Raw genomic sequence first — 18683 nt, 5'->3', positions numbered from 1 at the left:
ATTGTAACAATTGTTGTTTCCTCATCTTAGCTCGAAAATTCAACATAACCCCTTCCTCTTGAAATTCTTTATTATGGGAAACTTGTTCATCTTAATGACAATGATAATTCCACTAAACTCAGAATCATTTTCAAACAACGTTTCAATTAATACAATGGGACCTCATTGGTTCACCTAGAAATTCCCTTTTTCAGAGAGTCAAACCTCAAATTTAATACAATGATATATTTGGAAATAGTATTTGGAATGGTTCCTTCAGGCATTACTGATAAAAAAAGACTAGGACTTTTCTTTACCAACCTCACAACCTCAACTAGTGTCTAGATGGTTTGGTTAGGTTCAACTTCTACCTTCTTCTTAGATAGTTTATGATGACAAATTTTGTGTCCCTCTAGACAAAATTTCTTAGAGAACTTATGATCAACTGAAACGTAAGAGACAAAAGTGAATTCAAATTTTTGTTCTTCATCCTTGCATACATACTTTTATTTTACACTTAGCTTTGAAATCCTTCTATAATTTCTTTTAAAGCTCACTAATTGATGTTCCTTCCGTGAGGACAAAGATACCAGCACCAAGAATACAAGTACACGTTGTAAAGAGATTTTTCAATTTCTAAAGATAAATTCAAGTTTCATATGATAATGGGAGATAAAACTATGCTTGATAAACTCAAACTTAGGAGGGAGGATTTTATACTAATGCAAAAATTTAAGACTCGGATTTTGAATTAAAGTGAATTTGACTTTTCAATCTTCAATTTCCTTCTTTTTTGAAGGGTATGTTTGGATTGATGGTATGGAATTGAGTGGAGTGGTAACTAATGAGATTTCATTTTTTAAATTTGCAAATAATAGATTGAATGAAATGGAACATAATGGAATTCATTCCATCCAATTCCATCCAAATCTCTGTTTTTTGTTCCATCCAATTTGGGATGTATGTGATGGAATGAGACATTTTTAATAAAGTAACCAAACAATAGAGTAAGATCTATATTTCATTTCGTTCTGCTATGTTCCGCTCCATTATGTTTCATTTTACTCCGCTCCGTTATGTTCCATCAATCCAAACATATGTTAAGAGAATTTCTTAATACACCTTATATGTTACTTAGGCCCCATGTAAAAAAACTTAAATGTCCACAGATTCCGAAGATGCATCTTCAGACGCGCCTTGAAACGTTGAACTAGAGATGCATCTTCGTAACAATTTAAAACATATACCACACACCACACTCAGAAGTCATTTTACAAGTTTATTGTACCAGAGATGTATCTTTGTATATTTTACGGAAATGTATCTTTGTAACCTACCATAACAGAATAGTACATGTTAAGTTTTTATTTATGTGTATTAGATGAAGATTTAAACCATGCAATCCATATAAACCATACAATTCATATGTAAAAAATGATGTGTATAAATCCAGATGGTCTAAATGTCATATATAAATAAAGTCGAATACAACAATAAAGTAGCATGAGGTAAAAATAAACTACGATCCATGGTACAACTATTATTACTAATGCACTACTGGGTATGTCAGACTACATCTCCTTTTCCTCATCTACCTCCTCAGACTCCTCAGTCATCAATCCTTACCCTCTGACGTTGTCTCCGGTAAATCAATGCCCCCGTGCCTCCGTCATGATCATCTAGGACCTGTCTCACATCATATCCATCAGGGAAGATACCTCTGTTAATGTCTGCCTACACAATCTCCATTATGCAACGACATCTAGGTAATACATCCTTAGCATGATCTAATTGTGTATGTTCCTCCTCTAGTATCTCCTAATGAGTTGGTCTCGGTGGATCTCCTGGAGTATCCTGCACCATATACGGATGTGACACACTGAAGAACCACCTGATATATTTGTTGACGTAACTCCAGTCGCTCACAACTATGGTACTTTGTGCCTCCTCTAATACCAAATTACTCTCATAATCATCAAACATGGCATTCATCTGTCTACGTGTCAAAGCAGGAGGAGTCGAGACAATAATGTGTCTAGGAATGGTCAGAGTGTAGCCTACCTACTGCATGATGCACTCAGACAAATAAGGAGCAGTGAGACATGATCCGCAGGCCAGCCATTTAGAGTATAGCACTATCTCATCAAGTGGTTGTGTCTCACGGTGATCGACATAGTTGTTGAAGTGCACGGAAACCAAGCGGTCAAATGACTTAGTTGCTTGGTTCCCTCTGAGCGGGGAAAATGCAGTAGCACACGACATATCCTCAGTGTAAGTTGGTACATTCGCCCAACTAGAGATGCGCTGGAAGTGTTGTAGGATCCAAGCCTGAAAAGTTTGGAACACACGAATCATAAATAATGGCGTTGTAAAGATGAAATGAAAATGACACAGAAAGATTAAAAGATTAATAAATATTATCGTCAGTAGTGTGATGATACTTGTGACCTGCTTCATCTTTTACCTACAATCCTCTGATAACTTCGAGTACAAGTTGACCAAACAAATGCCCCCCCCCCCTTCCCCTTCGGTACTCATGGATCCGCACGAAATCCTCAAAGTACCGTAGGTAGATGACATATGTATAAGTGAAACTCTTGTCCATAAAAATAATATATCATGTATGCTCTCATAGCATGCGCTCTATTAAGTCTCACTTGTTCGTCATCACCTATAGCCTGATATACTCTCTAGAGCTTATATGTATATACCTTTTTCAGGTATTCAAACCTAGCATGAGCCCCCGTGATTCTATCCAACTCCCCATTTGCCTCTGTTGGGTCAGCCCCCAGATAGTTTACCATCATCTCGAGTGCCTCGTCTTTGGTAATCCTCCCATGATCTAGAAGTTTTCCCCTGATCGGAAGATGTAGCGAACATGACACATCGTCGAGTGTGATAGACATCTCATCAAGCGAGAGATGAAATGATGAGGTCTCAGAGTGTCATCTCTCCACGAATGCATTAAGCATCTCGTGGTTGACCATAATATAATCAGTCATACACAAGTCTTTCATCCCAGATAGGGACAAAGCTACCTGAAACCAATCCTCATTCCGCTGAGGTAAGCCAGTAATCTTCCGCTTGTGGTTAATTAACTTCAGCGGATCACGGTTCTGCAAAAGATAAAAATCAATGTCAGAAACTTGTCAATTAAAATAAACGTAAATTAAAAAGAATGAATCCAACTAATATTACCTCTTTGTCCCAGATATATCTGCCATAATGGTTTGGATACAGAGGCAATAGTGACAACTCTACAAGGTCTCCTCCAAATGCCTCTAGTTCAACAATCTCACCATCCAGAGGTGGAAATGGTTCAGTAGCATCAGCAATGGGAGGTGGCACTGGCTCAGAAGCATCATCAGTATCAGTAGGAGGAGGTGTCTTTGGTACCATCGTGATTCTGGTACCTCTGATGCTGGAATATGTGATATCTGGCGTTGCGGGAGGATGGGGGAGGGATGTGTCGGTAGGTGAAATTTGTCTCCTACGGGAAGAAGAAGATGTAAAAGCATGTCGAGAAGCATGAACCCCAGAAGTAGATGGCTCTGCATGGCCAGAGCGAGCAGGAGCCTCCGAAGCCTGACTCTTCTCCCGCCGCACTGATGCATGTTGTGCAATCCTCTTATGCCTTAGTTTATCGTGTCCATCAACCATAATGTCTGTAAATTGATGTAAACTAGACAATTAGTGCAAGCTAGCAACACTAACAGTAAGAAAACCAAATAAAAAAAAGACTAAGAAAATTCTGGAGATGCATCTCCAATTACTAGAAAACTTAAACGTTGAAAACTTTTGGAGATACATCTCTAGAATTTTCTGCAACACAACAAGTGCATCAATGGCGGCAATGTTACATGCAAACACAAAAAATAATGTTTTGATCAACATTTTCAGCCAACAAATATTTTCAGCCAAAAAATTATGCTTTGATCAACATTAATCCTCAATTTCTACTCATTTACACAAAAATTAAAAAAAACTTTGTAAAACATTAAAAAAACTTACAATTTTTCACTTTGCTTCAGTGTTGGATGATGTTTTTGATATTGATTGAAGATCTTTTGGACTTGGTGATGGAAAAAAATTTGAGTTTGAAATTTTTTTGAAACTTTTCAGAAATAAAAAGAAGGATTCTGACGCGATTTAAACTCTAAAATATTTCAAAAATATATTATCGAAAAAAGGTCGAAGAAACATCTCCAAAATATTTCAACATGAGACTTTAATACATCCGGAGATAAAATGTAAAGACATTTAAATATAGGCTAAGGAATTCTCTTCCTTAATACTCCATTTAGAGTAGGAAATCATGTACCTGGACTGAAATGTTTCATGCTCCTTAAATTCGATCTACTCGTTGACAAACCTTTACCACAATTTATAGCTACGCACACCATATGATCTTTCTAATTTTCCCACTCAACCTGGCATCGACCTATATCCTAGCAACTTTTGTACATTTGCGTGATTTCTTTTATTTTACCATTTCGGCTAGCCTATAAACCACAACTTATATCCACCACAGCTCCGCAATTGCGGTTATTTGATAACAGAGCATGTCCAAAGTAAAAAAAATATGACATTTAAAAAGAAATAGAAGGAGTAATCATGAAAATGAACGAAAATCGGTCGTTATTTTTAAATAAACACAAGGCAGATGCAAAATAAGTTCCAATTCACATAACGACTGACAGATCAGCTGATAAACTTTTACAGAAACAGATCAAACACCAGAATTTACAATTAAGATCACTTCTTCACAATGGCCATTTTTCATAAAGTTCTATTCACATGTTTGCGCCTGCATTGGATTATTACTTTAGATCATCATTCCAAAGGTGTTCTCCCCACTGTAAGTCATATAAAGAAATCCATCTTCGTCTTTATTTTCTTCATAAATTGAAGACATCATAGCCGCTGCACAAACATAAAATCATTTCTCAACTCACCAAATCAAGTCCAATAAATTAACAAAAATTACATTTACACACAACAAACAATCCCGGTCGTTAATTCGAGGTCAGAAGGATCAGATTACACAATAACAAAATCAGATTTTAACAATATGTAGTTAATTTACTTTAGATGATCAAGGTTTAAAACCGTGCGATGCAGTTATGGCAGCAACCCGTTTCCAAAAAATTTCATGTATGCTACAATATAAACACACCAACGCATACAAAAACCTTATACATTACCAGTTGGTGGTAAAATGTTCTTGACAAAAATGAAGATGGCTTTCTCAGGACTCAGCTTGATTCTCTTTCGCACCACATACACAAACTGGCCAACAGTCAAATCAGCAGGAACAAGATACCTACATTCATCCAAAAAAAGGGAACAATAATATACACCAAAGCCTCAATAAAAACCCTTCTGTTACTGTATAATCCAACTATGACTTTTCTTACAGCTCCTATTTATTAAATCTATTAAGGAGCTTTCATATAAATGAACTTGTAAAAAGCACCCATAGATAGGAGTATAATTCAATATCGGAACACTCTTTATTGCTCCAACTCATATCGTACAACAACTTTCTGTATTATTTAACACTAACCCGATAATAGTATTTTTGGGAAAATAACACAATTATGTTTACCATGTTTAAAAGATAGAGTAATAAGGCTTGGTAGCTCAAGAACATTATAACATGGGAAAGACACAAAACTAGACAGGTCTTCGCAAACTTTCAAAGAAATTATAACCCCGATGGCTCAAGTCCAAGTATAAAGAAGTGTCGATATTTTTCAATTTTCAAAGTAAGTATTCTATGGAATTCAAAACTTTAATTGGATAAAGCAGAACAAGTTAATGAAGAAAGTAATCAGGGAACAGATAATAACATTTAAATAAGAAAGTTGGAGTAAATGAACTGTGCCAATATATACAGTTGCACTTTCCAAAGAATAAAAAAGAAACTGACTTTTTCTTATCAATTTCAGGAACATCAGTCTTCTCTGCCCTTTCAACGATAACCTACGTGAAAAGATCAACAAGATTAGTAAGCAGAAATAGATTATGATGGTATATGCATGCTATAGAAAGCAAGTCTTACTGGAATTCTATCAGGATACTTCTCTCTTATGCGAGCTGCTTCAGCCTGCCTCCTTTCTGGTATTAAATTAGAAACATATGTTGGACATAAGTCACCGAATTGATAAAATAAATACAAGCTTCCTAGCACTTAGGAATGGTTATTAGGGATAAAAGAATTCTCTAACCACAAAAACGAAGAGCTGAGAATGCCGAAGAATGTGAACGTAAAAAAAGGGGGCACAAGTTACTATCAACAAACAAATCAAGTTCACAAGTGAGGTAACCCAAACCAAAAATGTAACAACTTTTTCAGTAGTTTAAGACTGTTTTGCACAAAACAAGGAAAGAAATCAATTTTGTTGTTAATGAAATTAATTGTCATTTTCCTATGTAACAAATTACTATTATCTTATTATATTCTCCTATTTCTAAGTCATTAGCCAACAATAAATAGTTACAGGTTTATTGACAAAGCAACAAATAATAGGCAATAGGCCCAAATGGAGAGGGGAAGTGCTGAGTTGACAAGTTGATTAGAGAGAGTGGAGAAGTTACATGTGAGTTGATTAGAGAGTGGGGAAGTTACACTTGAAGGGGAGTATACGAGGTGTGAGAAGGAAATAGTGTATTATTCAGTATCATTTGTATTAGAACTTAACCAATTGTTAGTTGGTCCGGTGGTGATTGACACTGGACTGGGTATGGAGGACCACAGTTGGATCCCCACAACTGCGATCGGGAGGAGGCTAAAATCACTTGATGCCAGAACTGACCCCCAATTCGGATTAGTCTCTCCAATAGACCGGATACTGGTGGTGAAAATAAAAAATAAAAAACTATGTTTGGATATCATAAAGTGAACAGAGCAAAATGGAATGGAAGGGACCAAAATGGATTATAGTGGAATGAAGATTTCATTCTATCATTTGGGTATTTTAGGACGGTCCGAGACAAATTTTCTAATCAACCAAAATCATAGGGAAGAAATATGATGGTAACGGAATGGAATCCATACCACTGAACTCCGCTCCGCTCCATCCGATCTTAATTGATCCAAATAATGGAATCTCATTCCATACCATTTCATTCCGTTCCATTCGGCCACATTCCATCAATTCAAACATACTCAGGGTTGCACAGAGGGAGGATTTCTTATTCCTTTGAGGAAGGGAGCTTTGCTAAGGGATTATAGAGTGAATCATAAATATAAAGCTTAACTATTTCACAATGATTATGCCATGTGATTAAAATGGAAGTAAAAACAGTTAATTGAGAAAAACGAACCGAGTGGGTGTTCAGTCTTGAATGAGCTCTTAGCCATGGAAAATAATCTGCAGCAGAAAACACAGGTAAATAAAAATAAATAAAACCTAAATTAGGAATTAGGGTTTGGTTTAAAAGTAGAGATCATTGAGGAACGAAAACTATTGAAACGGAAAACCTAGAAAACAATGAAGATTCGAAATAGAAAATGAAAAAAAAAGAGAGAGAGAGAAATTGCTTACGCGATGAGAAGAAGAGTGAAGAAGATACAGAAATTGTGTTTAGAGATCGGAGATGAAATATAACAAACCTTACTAAACAAACTAGTAACAGTATCTCTAGTCAACCACGTCGTTTCTTTCGTAACTTAACCCCAAGTGTGGCCCCGGAATGTTGGTATCACACTAATAAAAAATCCACTTAATATATATAATTGAATTTTTTATCCAAATAACCCAATTTTTTTTAAAAATTTAAAATAATTCATTTTTTAAATTGTTTCTCAAAATATCGTATTTTGAATTGACGTCTGCTCTTTAATTTACAGAGATGATGTCAATTGAATTGGCTAGTGCACCTAGTGTTGTCAATCCAATTGGCGCATGTGTGTTAAGTTATAAAGGAAACGTCAATTAGTATGGCACATATGTGTGTTTCGTAATATTTTTTTAAAAATAATGTACATTTTAGATAAAGTCGAAGTCGGACCAATTGATATTAATATTAATATGTGTTTACATACGTTAACCAAAAAGACTAATGTCGTTGACCGGGATGACCTAACCGATCTCTGGTCCCACATCCCCTAGCTACCCGAACGCGTGGCCCTAACCCACGTTGATGATTCATCTCAGGTGCTTTAGGACCCAGGAACATCACCACCACCTGCAGGAGATTGCCTAAGATATTCAGACAAATCTACATAGTCTTGTGTATGCAATGAAACGCTACCGTCATAGCTGCGTTTGTGACCCATGCCAGAGTAGTTGAGTTGTGTTTGAGTTACTGTAGGTCAACCAAGACGATTGAAGGGAGACATTGGTGTGAATAATGCGTTGAGGAAAGGTTGAAATGATTGTTGTGGTGTTTGGTAGCCATATGGTTGTTGCATGCTTTTGATTTTGTGATGTTTGGGCTTCTTTGCTATAGTAGGAGGAGGGACGTTGGTGTTAAATGATCGCTGAGTGTTTTGACTAAGGTGTCTATGGTAGGGTGATGTATTCGGTGCATAGCGATGTTGAGTGTCTTGATGATGATCTACTTGTTGGTGGTGGTGCGGGGTATGCTCTTGGTATTGTAGTTGGGTGTTTGGCATATTAGGGTCGTAGGTTTGTGTGTTTGTGGACCGTAAATTTTGATGGATAGGGGGTTGTGAGTAACCGGTCTGACAATGTTGTTGGGGGTTAGATGTTGAACCTTCTTGTGTGTAAGTTACATGGCGTGGATCATATAGGTACATATCCTCGGCGAGGAACTCAAATCCAACAGATATGTACCAAGCCATATAATTACGAGTTGGTTTTTCTTCGGTTGGCATCACAACGTCAGTTAAGACATGGTCTTGTCGGTGCTTCCATTTTCGACACTCAGATCTAGCGAAGCTTTGCCAAGGGTTAAAGTTCCATTGGTCGTTAACTTTTCGTAGATGTCATTCTCCGAGGTTTATCGGGGGACGTGGGATGTATTGAAGCATACCGAACTGCAATTTAACACGACCACTACGGTGCATCTCTACAGTGATGAATCTTATGATCGGTGTGCATGTAGTCCAAACGGTTGCGTCTTGTTCGTTGATTTCATGATCATGATTCAAGTTTAGATATGGACGCCAAATGAACGGAAATGTGAACATATATTAGGTTATAAATTTGTTAGAAGAAATTAACAAATTATTACGAATTAATTAGGTTAATGGCAATACATCTGTTGGTCGAAGGTGATCCAAGAGATTTCGATACTTGGTAATACCGTGTCTAGGACATCTGTTGTAACTCATACCACGTGCCGACCATTTGCACCATAAAAGTAAATATATTATTTAGAGATAATAATCGGTAAACTAAGTAAATATAGTCCATTGTTAAGAACTTATTTTTGTGTGTACGGGAATGTGAACGGGTTGTGGTTGACGGGCGCTAGGGACGGTAGTCTGGACCAACCCCATGCTTGGAGCAAAATAGGACATCCAGAAAATGTAGATGTGTCTTTGTATGCATTTTTATACAAAGAGCTATAAAGATAAGCCAAACAAGAAGACCCCCAACTGTAATTTCTTATTCTATCTACATGTCTTAGTAAAGGTAAATACATAACATGCATACTAGAACCACTACCTTCGGAAAATAAAAATAAACCAATTAAAAGCATAATATAACACCTAGTTTTTATTATTAGAGCGTCTTCGGTAGAATTTTCACCTAATTGTAAGTTGTTGTAATATGCCTTAAGGCATGAAAGGAGTATACCTTGACCTCTCGAGTTATCATTTAACAAGTCAACATCTAAAAGGTCCATGCAAATTGAATTTGTATAATTGGTTTTACCATTTACCGCCTTACCCTCGATAGGTCGTCCCAATAACATGTAGACATCTTCTAACGCCACAGTACATTCACCAGTTGGAAACCAGAATGTGTGTGTCTCAGGACGCCATCTTTCACATAATGCAAGAATAAATTTAGTATCAACCGACCAAGACATGATTTTACTTACATGTCCAAAACCGGCGAGTTCGACATAAGGTTGAATCACCGTGTCCATGGCAACAAATTTGTGGACACGAGTTCGAAACCTAGAAACATCCTAAAAAATAAACAACAAAATAAGTTACTTTACAAAAAAATATGTTATAAAAATAATACAATAAGTAAACGCTTACATAAGTTGCTATGTTTGCAACTGTGCCTCTATGAGACTCACTCATAGTGAGCAGAGACATCTTGTTGTGGTGTTGTAGATGAAACAGTGGTTATTGCAGATTAAAGAGTGGTTATTACAAGTATAGAAGTGATTGTTGCTGATGAAGAAGTGGTGAGTTGCATGGCTATTTATAATGAGAGGCATGCATAAGTTTGCATGCATGGAAAATTGAGCATGCAAGCTAGCGCCAATTGGTTTGGCGTGCACATGTATTTGTTACAAGCAGACGCCATATGGACTGGCGCTTCCTAGGTCATGACAGGTTGCATGCATGGTCTTTTGACTAGGCTACATGGCTATTTGCATGCAACACAAAATCTCGAGACTTGCACACACAAGGTGTCATATGGACTGGCGCCCATGTTCAAAAAATGCAAGCAGACACCAAATGGAATGGCTAGCTGTTACATGCATGCCATGTCACATTCTATTTATAGTCTTACTCATACCAACACAAATTCAAATTCATCCTCAAACCAACACAAATTCATTGTCAAACCTACACAACTTCATTATATTACAATGTCATATGTGTAGCGGGAAATTCATGATCATCAAGCTATTGACAAGCTAGAGATCAATTAACAAGAGTCGCCACCGCGCTTTTATTGTTTCCAAGGGAAAAGGGAGAAAGTACGAACAAAACCCAAAAAGTAAGAAGTTTTCAAATAAAAACTAATAAAAGTCAGAGATCACAGGTAAGGGGGTTGGTTACACAGAGGGAAGGTGTTAGCACCCAAAGTGTCCTAGGTACTCCTAGGGAGCCCTTTTTGTGTGAATATGTACTTGGTATAAAGTGATGTTTACAAACAAATAGAATGGGGGGAATGAGAAAATAATTCATTAATTATATTTTTTTGTTTGACAAGACCTTAGGTCTTGTGCCTACGTACCAACATAAAAACGAGGGATCAAAACCTCGTAGTTCGTGATACAAATTTCAAAGTGGATGCATTGATTTTTAACAAAATTTAAGTTTGAAAGGCACAAAGGCCTAAAATGATTTGAATGAGTTAGTTCTTTTTGGCTTTTTCTGAAAGTTTAAGTCAAGTATAGTTAAGTTTATTTACAAGTTTGATTTAAGAAAATAAGTTTGAAAATGCAATGGCATAAGACCAAATTAAAGAAATGGGGAGAAGATGAAGAGACTACCCTATGCACAAAATTAAAAGTTTAGAGTTGAAAAGATCTGACCAAATGAGTAGCAATCCAATAGACAAAAATGTCAATAGAAACCCAGAATTCCCTTGGACTTTTAGAATCAAGCAACACACAAATGCACAATTATATTATCTTGAAGAGCAAGGCCTCAAATAAAGATGACCTCATCCAAGCTTATCCATTTCATGATGTTCTTCAAAATGGCCCATGCAACAGATGAATTCCACAAGTCACAGGTTCAAAATAACAGCTACACCATGATCATGTTGCAGATGAATCTTAGAGAGGTCTTCAAAGATGTATCAGATGAATTTTCAGATTACAAGCACCTAGTATTTTGGTGTTAATGCATGTTAGAGACATAGTATAATGGACTATGCTCATAAAACATACCACGCACAAAAAGAATATGCAAAAGGTGTGGCCTAATCTCATCCATACTCATGTCAATTTTTCAATCAACTAGCATTAGGACTTTGAGATGTCATAGGCCAAATGGAATGAATGAATTAAGATGAGGAATGAGATGAAGTGGGAAGGGGATGAATGAAATCACAAATTGGTCAAAGGAGGACTTTTACCAAATTAATATCATTCATTCATTTTGTGAGATGGAATGTACATTCCATCAATCCCCTAAATCCAAAGATATTAATTTGACAAAGTCAAATCAACCTTGACCAAGGCCCAACAACAATAAGCAAACTCAAACAAGTCAATACAAACGGTCAACAAAAATAATTGGCATTTATTCAATTAAAAATAATAAAATAGTGCATTTAAATCAAATATGTTTTGTCCAATTCCTAAAATCTCATCAAAACACCAAAGAAATGGCCATGAGATTTATCATAGGTCAAACAAGGTCAAAGGACCTTGGAGAAAAAAATTCATAATTTTTGGACATTTGAAAATATTTTTAAACAATTAAAAATAAATGCAAAATCAAGTAATTCATGAAAAATATTAATGATGATCCAAAAAATAATTTTAATTAGAATATGAAAGAGAAAAATATTTGAAAATTTTTAGTGAAAGTCCCATATTTTTTGGATCAATATTGAATTTAATATGAATTATTGAAAATAATGCAATAAAAATAAAAATTCAGAAAATCAAAATTACGTGGACCATATGATCTCCCTCATTAATTGAGGTGGCAGATTAGATGGCCAGGAGCGCGCTATCCACCATAGACCTTAGTTAGCACGTGGCAACTTTGGTAATCAAGACCAACGCTCAGGATTAAAACGTAATGGATGGATCATGTGGTTCAGAGCCTTGTCAACGCATAGCCGGAGCCAGAGCTCTGGTCATCTTCTCCGGTGGACCTCACCGGACTGGTCCACCATGAACCATCACCAAAATGAAAAACAAGGACATGATCTTAAAGAAAAAATGGCACTGAGCTCGAATATGACCTCCATTTACTCCAACTCCAAGTATATTGAGAGATATATGAAGTTGAAATTTGAGGTACATGAACTGAGTTGCTTCGATTTGACCTCAAAGCAACTCAAACTTCTTGCCTACATTGGTAGGACTTCAGACAACCAAAGAATCCATGGAATTGAGCAAGAATTTGAGAGAATCGAAGAGTTCAAAAATTCTGGAAAATACCTTCAATGTAGGTCTGGATTCAATTGATCTTGATCTTGCTTGTGCTTGGTCTCACTCCACTTGCTTGCAGGAGAAGGATTGAATGGTTAAAAAGCTATGGATTCCTGGAGAATTGAATTCCAAAACAATGGAGATTCAAGCTCAAATTCAAGAGAATTTTTCAGGCTTATCCTTTGCAAAGTGAGGGTTTGAAATAGAGGATCAAAGCTGGCGCGACTGTGTCTTCATTTCTGAGCAATTGAAGCTCTATTTATATCTGAAATGGTTGATAATTACACACTCTAATTCACTTTTCAATTTTGGCAAATGGTGATACAATGGTGCATGGGCGCGCATAGGCCCATGAAATGATTGCTTGAGGTCCACAAATGAATATCAGATGCTCTGAACTAAGCTTGGATTGCAAGGCAAATGCACATTGATGTTTGAAGCTTGATCCTTGCCAAGTGATATCACCCTGTTTAAGCCATGTGCAGCCTATGCATTTCTTGTCCAAAATGAATGAATTTGAGCTCTTTGGAAAGGTGAGATCAAGAGGAAAAACTTTCATGTTCAACACTTTTTCATTTGAAGCTTGGAACTTGGAGAAATTTGAGGTGTAAGTTTGGAAATTTTTGACATATCAAATTTTTTCTAAGTGCCAAGCTATATGTCTCAATATTACACCTTGCTTAACTTTTTCTATGAGCTTCAAATGAGAAAAGTGTCTTTATCAAAGTTGTATCTCTCTCAAAGACCTTCAAAATGGTCACAAATTTCATGTCATTTGGATTTGAAATGATATAGTTATGCATTTTTGAAGTTTGGAAAAATCACTTGATCAATGGTATAGGTCAAAAGTGACCTATAATGTAACATCATATCACATGCTCAAAAAAGTTGAATTATCTCCCACTCCAAACATCAAAGTTAAAGTATACACATTGAATTTGATTGTGAAACTTGGAAATCTTTAATCTCATAAAAAATGAGCAAGTTATGGCCTTGGGAAGTTGACTTTCAAATTAGGGTTTAGACAAAATGACCTATAATGTTTCAACATAGAAAATGATTTTCCAAGAAAAACTAGCTCTAGGTCTCAACATGCAAGTTGTTTAGAATGTCATTTAGAGTAAGTTTTCTCTTGGAATCATTTCCATATAGTGAAAATTGTAGGAGATAGGGTCTAGGGAGACCCAGTTTTGATCAAATGAATTCATCTGGCCAACCACCATCAACCAACTTGCTAATTTCCAATTCTCTTTACTTTATTGGCTCATGGTAGATAATATATGCCTAAGATGATGAATTTTGAAGTGTACCTTGATAAATTTGATCAATTGGTGAGATAGCTTGTTGGAGAAGTTACTCAAGATACCCAATCAAACTAGGGTTTCCAAGGCAAATCACCCTCAAACTCTTGAAGAAAACTTGATCAATATAACATGTAGAGATCATTGGGACTCAAATATGATGTTCATAACCATTCTTGAATCAATTCTTAGTTGTGCTCTTTGTTCATGAGGGTCTCAAACCCTAGATGTGGACTTGATGAATTAATGAGATCATGCCCTACCTACAAAAGAGTTAGGCAAATGCAAAGACATATTTTTGGTATTTTAGTTAGTAAAATGATAGCATACAAGTATGATATAATCACAAAGTACTTGGTGATCTCTCCCAAAACAAACCCAATGAAATAAGGGTAAGGAGGATGCCAAGGCATGATCCTAATGCTAATGCTTATGATGGAATTGCATGAGGGATCTTAGGGTCAAAATTGGGGTCTTACAGCCGCCCCTATTTAAGGACATTCTGACTGAGGAGGTGAAGGTTAAAATCTTCATGTCGACTCAGTAGAATGGGCTTAAATAACAACACATAGATATAAATTTTGGTCCCTAAGAGACCTCATGATGCATATGATGTGAATGTAAAAGTTAATGCTTTGTGGGGAAATATTGCCACAAAGGAAAAAGAAATCAGAGAGACCGAAAGTCCGCAGGAGTAAAATGCATTCCATGGGGAAAGCTCACTGAGGAGACAAAGACTCTAGGGGAAAATGAGTTATGTGTAGGCCAGACTACGACTTAAAACTGCTGAGGGACTAAAGGAATTTCATAAAAAATGGAAAGACTCATTCGGGGAAACAAACAACATCTGTAGGGGATAGGAGTAAGTCAGGATAAAACTGAAGTACTCGAATCATGTAGGGGAAAGCGATTTCACTAAGGAAATGTGCACTTAACTCAACTGGGGAAGACATAAACTTCAACACAGGAGGAGCAGAAATATATTATCTACTACCTGTTACTGGGTAAGGAGATAATAAAAAACTGACAGGGAGGACATCCATCATCGGTTAGGATGAACATATCAAGGATGACTCACTGAGGATCGCCAGAAGGGAGTATTCATTACCGGTTACTGGGTAAGAATAGCCTTATTGGGGACAAAATGCGGGAAAATAGGATTTACAACTACCAGTTACTGGATAGAAGACCAAGGGTGAGAGTATCCGTCATCGGTTAGGATGAACATATTAAGGATAAACTCAATAGGGAAGAAGATCCGTCATCGGTTAGGGTGAACATATCAAGGATAGACTTGCCTGGAAAATGTCAAGGAGGATACCCGTCATCGGTTAGGATGAACATATCAAGGATATACCAACTGAACAAAAAGGGAGGAATTACATCTATCGAAATCTGGATAGAAAATCATCGGAGAGAAAATCCGTCACCGGTTAGGATGAACATATCAAGGATTATCTCTGCGAGGGGACAAAATAGGATTTACAACTACCGGTTACTGGGTAGCAGACCGCCAGGAGAAAATCCACCACTAGTTAAGATGAACATATCAATGATAGACTCTGAAAAGGGGATAAAATAGGGATTGCATCTATCAGTTACTGGATAGAATACCAAAGAAGAGAAAATTTGTCACTCTTTAAAGTGAACATATCAAGGATAGACTCTTGTGGGGAAAAGAAAGATATCCGTCACCGGTTAAGATGAACATATCAAGGATATATTTCCCGAGGACTCCACTGGGGAGAAAAAGGGTACTTTTGCCGGGTATTGGGCAAGAAGTAACAAATTGCAAACTAAGAAGAATATTACCAGTTACTGGGTAATAGACTCTTAGGGGACCAAAGTATCCATCTAGGTAAGAGCTAGAAAGAAAACTGTCAATTAAAAGTCAACCCATTGAGGATATAACTCAAGGGGAGTAATTCCATCCAGAAAATCTACTGGAGAGGAAACTGAAATAACAACCATCCACGAGGAAACAAACTCAGTGGGGAAACAGAGAAAGGTTAAAGTCTTTCTGCTTAAGGGGCTGACACTCTACAATGGAAGGAGGACAGACACCAGATTTGATATGTGGATAAAGTATCGCCATAACAGAGAATGAGAATCTCAATCAAATGAAATATGAAGATGCAGGATATGCAAATTATGTAATTATATGAATGTATATGTATATGTATATATGATGATTATGCTGACAAAACAATCACAAAGGATACAAAGGTGTCGCAAAGAAATTGAACCACCGGTACAATCCTTGGTCAATCCACAAAATATGGGGACAACTGCCGGAGAACAGAGAGATCACCATCCCAAAGGGTCAACCCTATCTGAGGATGGAAGAGATCTGCTGAGGATAGAACATTCAATCTGTGGGGAATTTTAGGTCAACACCATAAAACAATGGGAGACAACCCTACAGAGAAATAAATTAACGAAAGCTGCTCAGAAACCAGGAGGAAACTCTGACTGGGAGCAAAGACAAATGACGATTGGTGGGGACACCAAAGCGATCTACTAGGGAATATCAAACATCTCTGATGAAGATCCACCTGCTGAGGGAATGCGAACTCCGCTGGGGGAAGGCCGAAACACTGTTGGGGACAAGGACACGCTGCAGGGTATCTGAATCAACCAACTCAGCTGGCGACGAGGAGAGGAATTCCACTGAGGATCAAACATTCCGCCGAGGAACTGAATTAACACTGACGTCTAGGGATACCAAAAGGGTTAACTGCTTAGGGAACCTCTGATGCTTCACACTTGAGGACTTGCTATTTATTGAAATGCTGTTGGTATTCTTTTTACTTGCTTTGGAAAGAATCCTTGCTTTTATATATTAAAGAAAACTGTATTTTGATTTAAAATTTAAATTTTAAAGTGATCATAATAAAATTCAAAACTATTGGTTGAAATAAATAAGAGTAGAATCAATTGGATAAAAGCTCAACTTTATTTAATGGGATGGTAGTCTGTAAATGACAAGACTCCATAGATTTTACAAAGTTGAAAATGGTAATTTACATGGAAAAGGGTTACATTTAATACAAATGATCCTTAATCCCTCTACCAACTCTTGATATCCACTGTGCTCTTGACCGCTGCTGGAGATGAACTAATGTCAACCCTTGTGTTCAAACAAATCTTCAAAATCACTGAAGATCAGCAAAATGCAGTTACTTGCCTTAATCCCTAATTTTGCATAAGTTTCCCCAAGGTGGAGTACTCAACTTATCGGGAAATTCTTTCTATTTTATGTCTCTAATTTTTTCCTGGATCGCCCTTTCGGGTTTTCAATCCACCGAGATGCTCATTTTTGCCTAAGCCGCCCTTTCGGGTTTTCAACTTAGCGAGTTGTTCTTTTCTTTTTTAGGCGAAGTATTTATTGACTGTATCTGCATTCACAGGACGAGCGAACTCTTCACCATCCATAGTTGTAAGAATCAATGCACCAAATGAAAAGGCTCTCTTGACAACATATGGGCCTTCATAATTAGGAGTCTATTTTCCTCTAGAATATGGCTTGAACGATAAAATCTTCTTGAGCACAAGGTCACATTCTATGAACACTCTAGGTTTGACCTTCTTATCAAAAGCTTTCTTCATTCTCTGTTGATATAACTGACCATGACACATGGCAGTCAATCTCTTCTCTTCAATCAAATTTAACTGATCAAACCTGGTTTGACACCATTCAGCTTCAGTCAACTTGGATTCCATAAGCACACGCAATGAAGGAATCTCAACCTCTACGGGGAGTACTGCTTCCATACCATACACAAGAGAGAAAGGGGTTGCCCCTGTTGAAGTGCGGACGGATGTACGATACCCATGCAAAGCGAATGGGAGCATCTCACGCCAATCCTTATATGTGACAACCATCTTCTGGATAATCTTCTTGATGTTCTTATTTGCAGCTTCAACAACCCCATTCATCTTAGGTCTGTAGGGAGAAGAATTATGATGTGCAATATTGAAGTCTTTGTAAAGAGCTTCCACCATATTATTATTCAAGTTCGATCCATTGTCAGTAATGATCTTACTTGGCACACCATAACGACATATAATCTGATTCTTGATAAACCTTACAACGACTTGCTTGGTTACATTCGCATACGATGTCGCTTCAACCCATTTTGTGAAGTAGTCAATTGCCACCAAAATGAAACGATGTCCATTTGAAGCTTTGGGCTCAATCATCCCAATCATATCAATTCCCCATATGGAGAAGGGCCATGGGGAAGAGATAACATTCAATAGTGTCGGAGGAACATGAATGTTATCAGCATAAATTTGACAGTTGTGGCACTTCTTCACAAATTTGCAACGGTTGGATTCCATTGTCAGCCAATAGTAACCTGCTCGCAACATTTTCTTCGCCATTGCATGTCCATTGGAATG

General features: G+C 37.0%; 1 protein-coding gene across 2 annotated transcripts; it reads right to left on the bottom strand.

Annotated features, from left to right (window-relative positions):
- Positions 1-4600: 4600 nt before the first annotated feature.
- LOC127101082 (autophagy-related protein 8C-like) lies at positions 4601-7679 on the bottom strand. Of its 2 annotated transcripts, none has more exons than XM_051038411.1 (6): positions 7530-7679; positions 7309-7355; positions 6044-6099; positions 5912-5964; positions 5184-5302; positions 4601-4902 (listed from the first exon to the last, which is right to left on the bottom strand). In XM_051038411.1, the coding sequence occupies exons 2-6, from the start codon at positions 7343-7345 to the stop codon at positions 4805-4807; spliced, it is 363 nt and encodes a 120-aa protein (XP_050894368.1). In that variant the 5' UTR covers positions 7346-7355; positions 7530-7679; the 3' UTR covers positions 4601-4804. The 2 variants fall into 2 exon arrangements, with proteins under 2 accessions (XP_050894368.1, XP_050894369.1); XM_051038412.1 differs by having other exon boundaries at positions 7598-7677.
- Positions 7680-18683: the final 11004 nt, after the last annotated feature.

The sequence above is a fragment of the Lathyrus oleraceus genome, chromosome 7 (genome assembly GCF_024323335.1).
Source record: "Lathyrus oleraceus cultivar Zhongwan6 chromosome 7, CAAS_Psat_ZW6_1.0, whole genome shotgun sequence".
Classification (NCBI taxonomy): domain Eukaryota; kingdom Viridiplantae; phylum Streptophyta; class Magnoliopsida; order Fabales; family Fabaceae; genus Lathyrus; species Lathyrus oleraceus.
Note: the sequence above shows the minus strand (reverse complement) of the source record. Positions and strands in the feature narration are given on the sequence as shown.

What these genes read in the sequence shown, in the direction of transcription:
- LOC127101082 (XM_051038411.1), bottom strand. Translation starts at nt 7,345, where the DNA reads ATGGCTAAGAGCTCATTCAAGACTGAACACCCACTCG. An exon ending in CCTGAAATTGATAAGAAAAA is followed by an intron (nt 5,303 to 5,911) that starts GTCAGTTTCTTT and finishes GGATGAATGTAG; the next exon opens with GTATCTTGTTCCTGCTGATT. An exon ending in GAACATTTTACCACCAACTG is followed by an intron (nt 4,903 to 5,183) that starts GTAATGTATAAG and finishes ATGTTTGTGCAG; the next exon opens with CGGCTATGATGTCTTCAATT.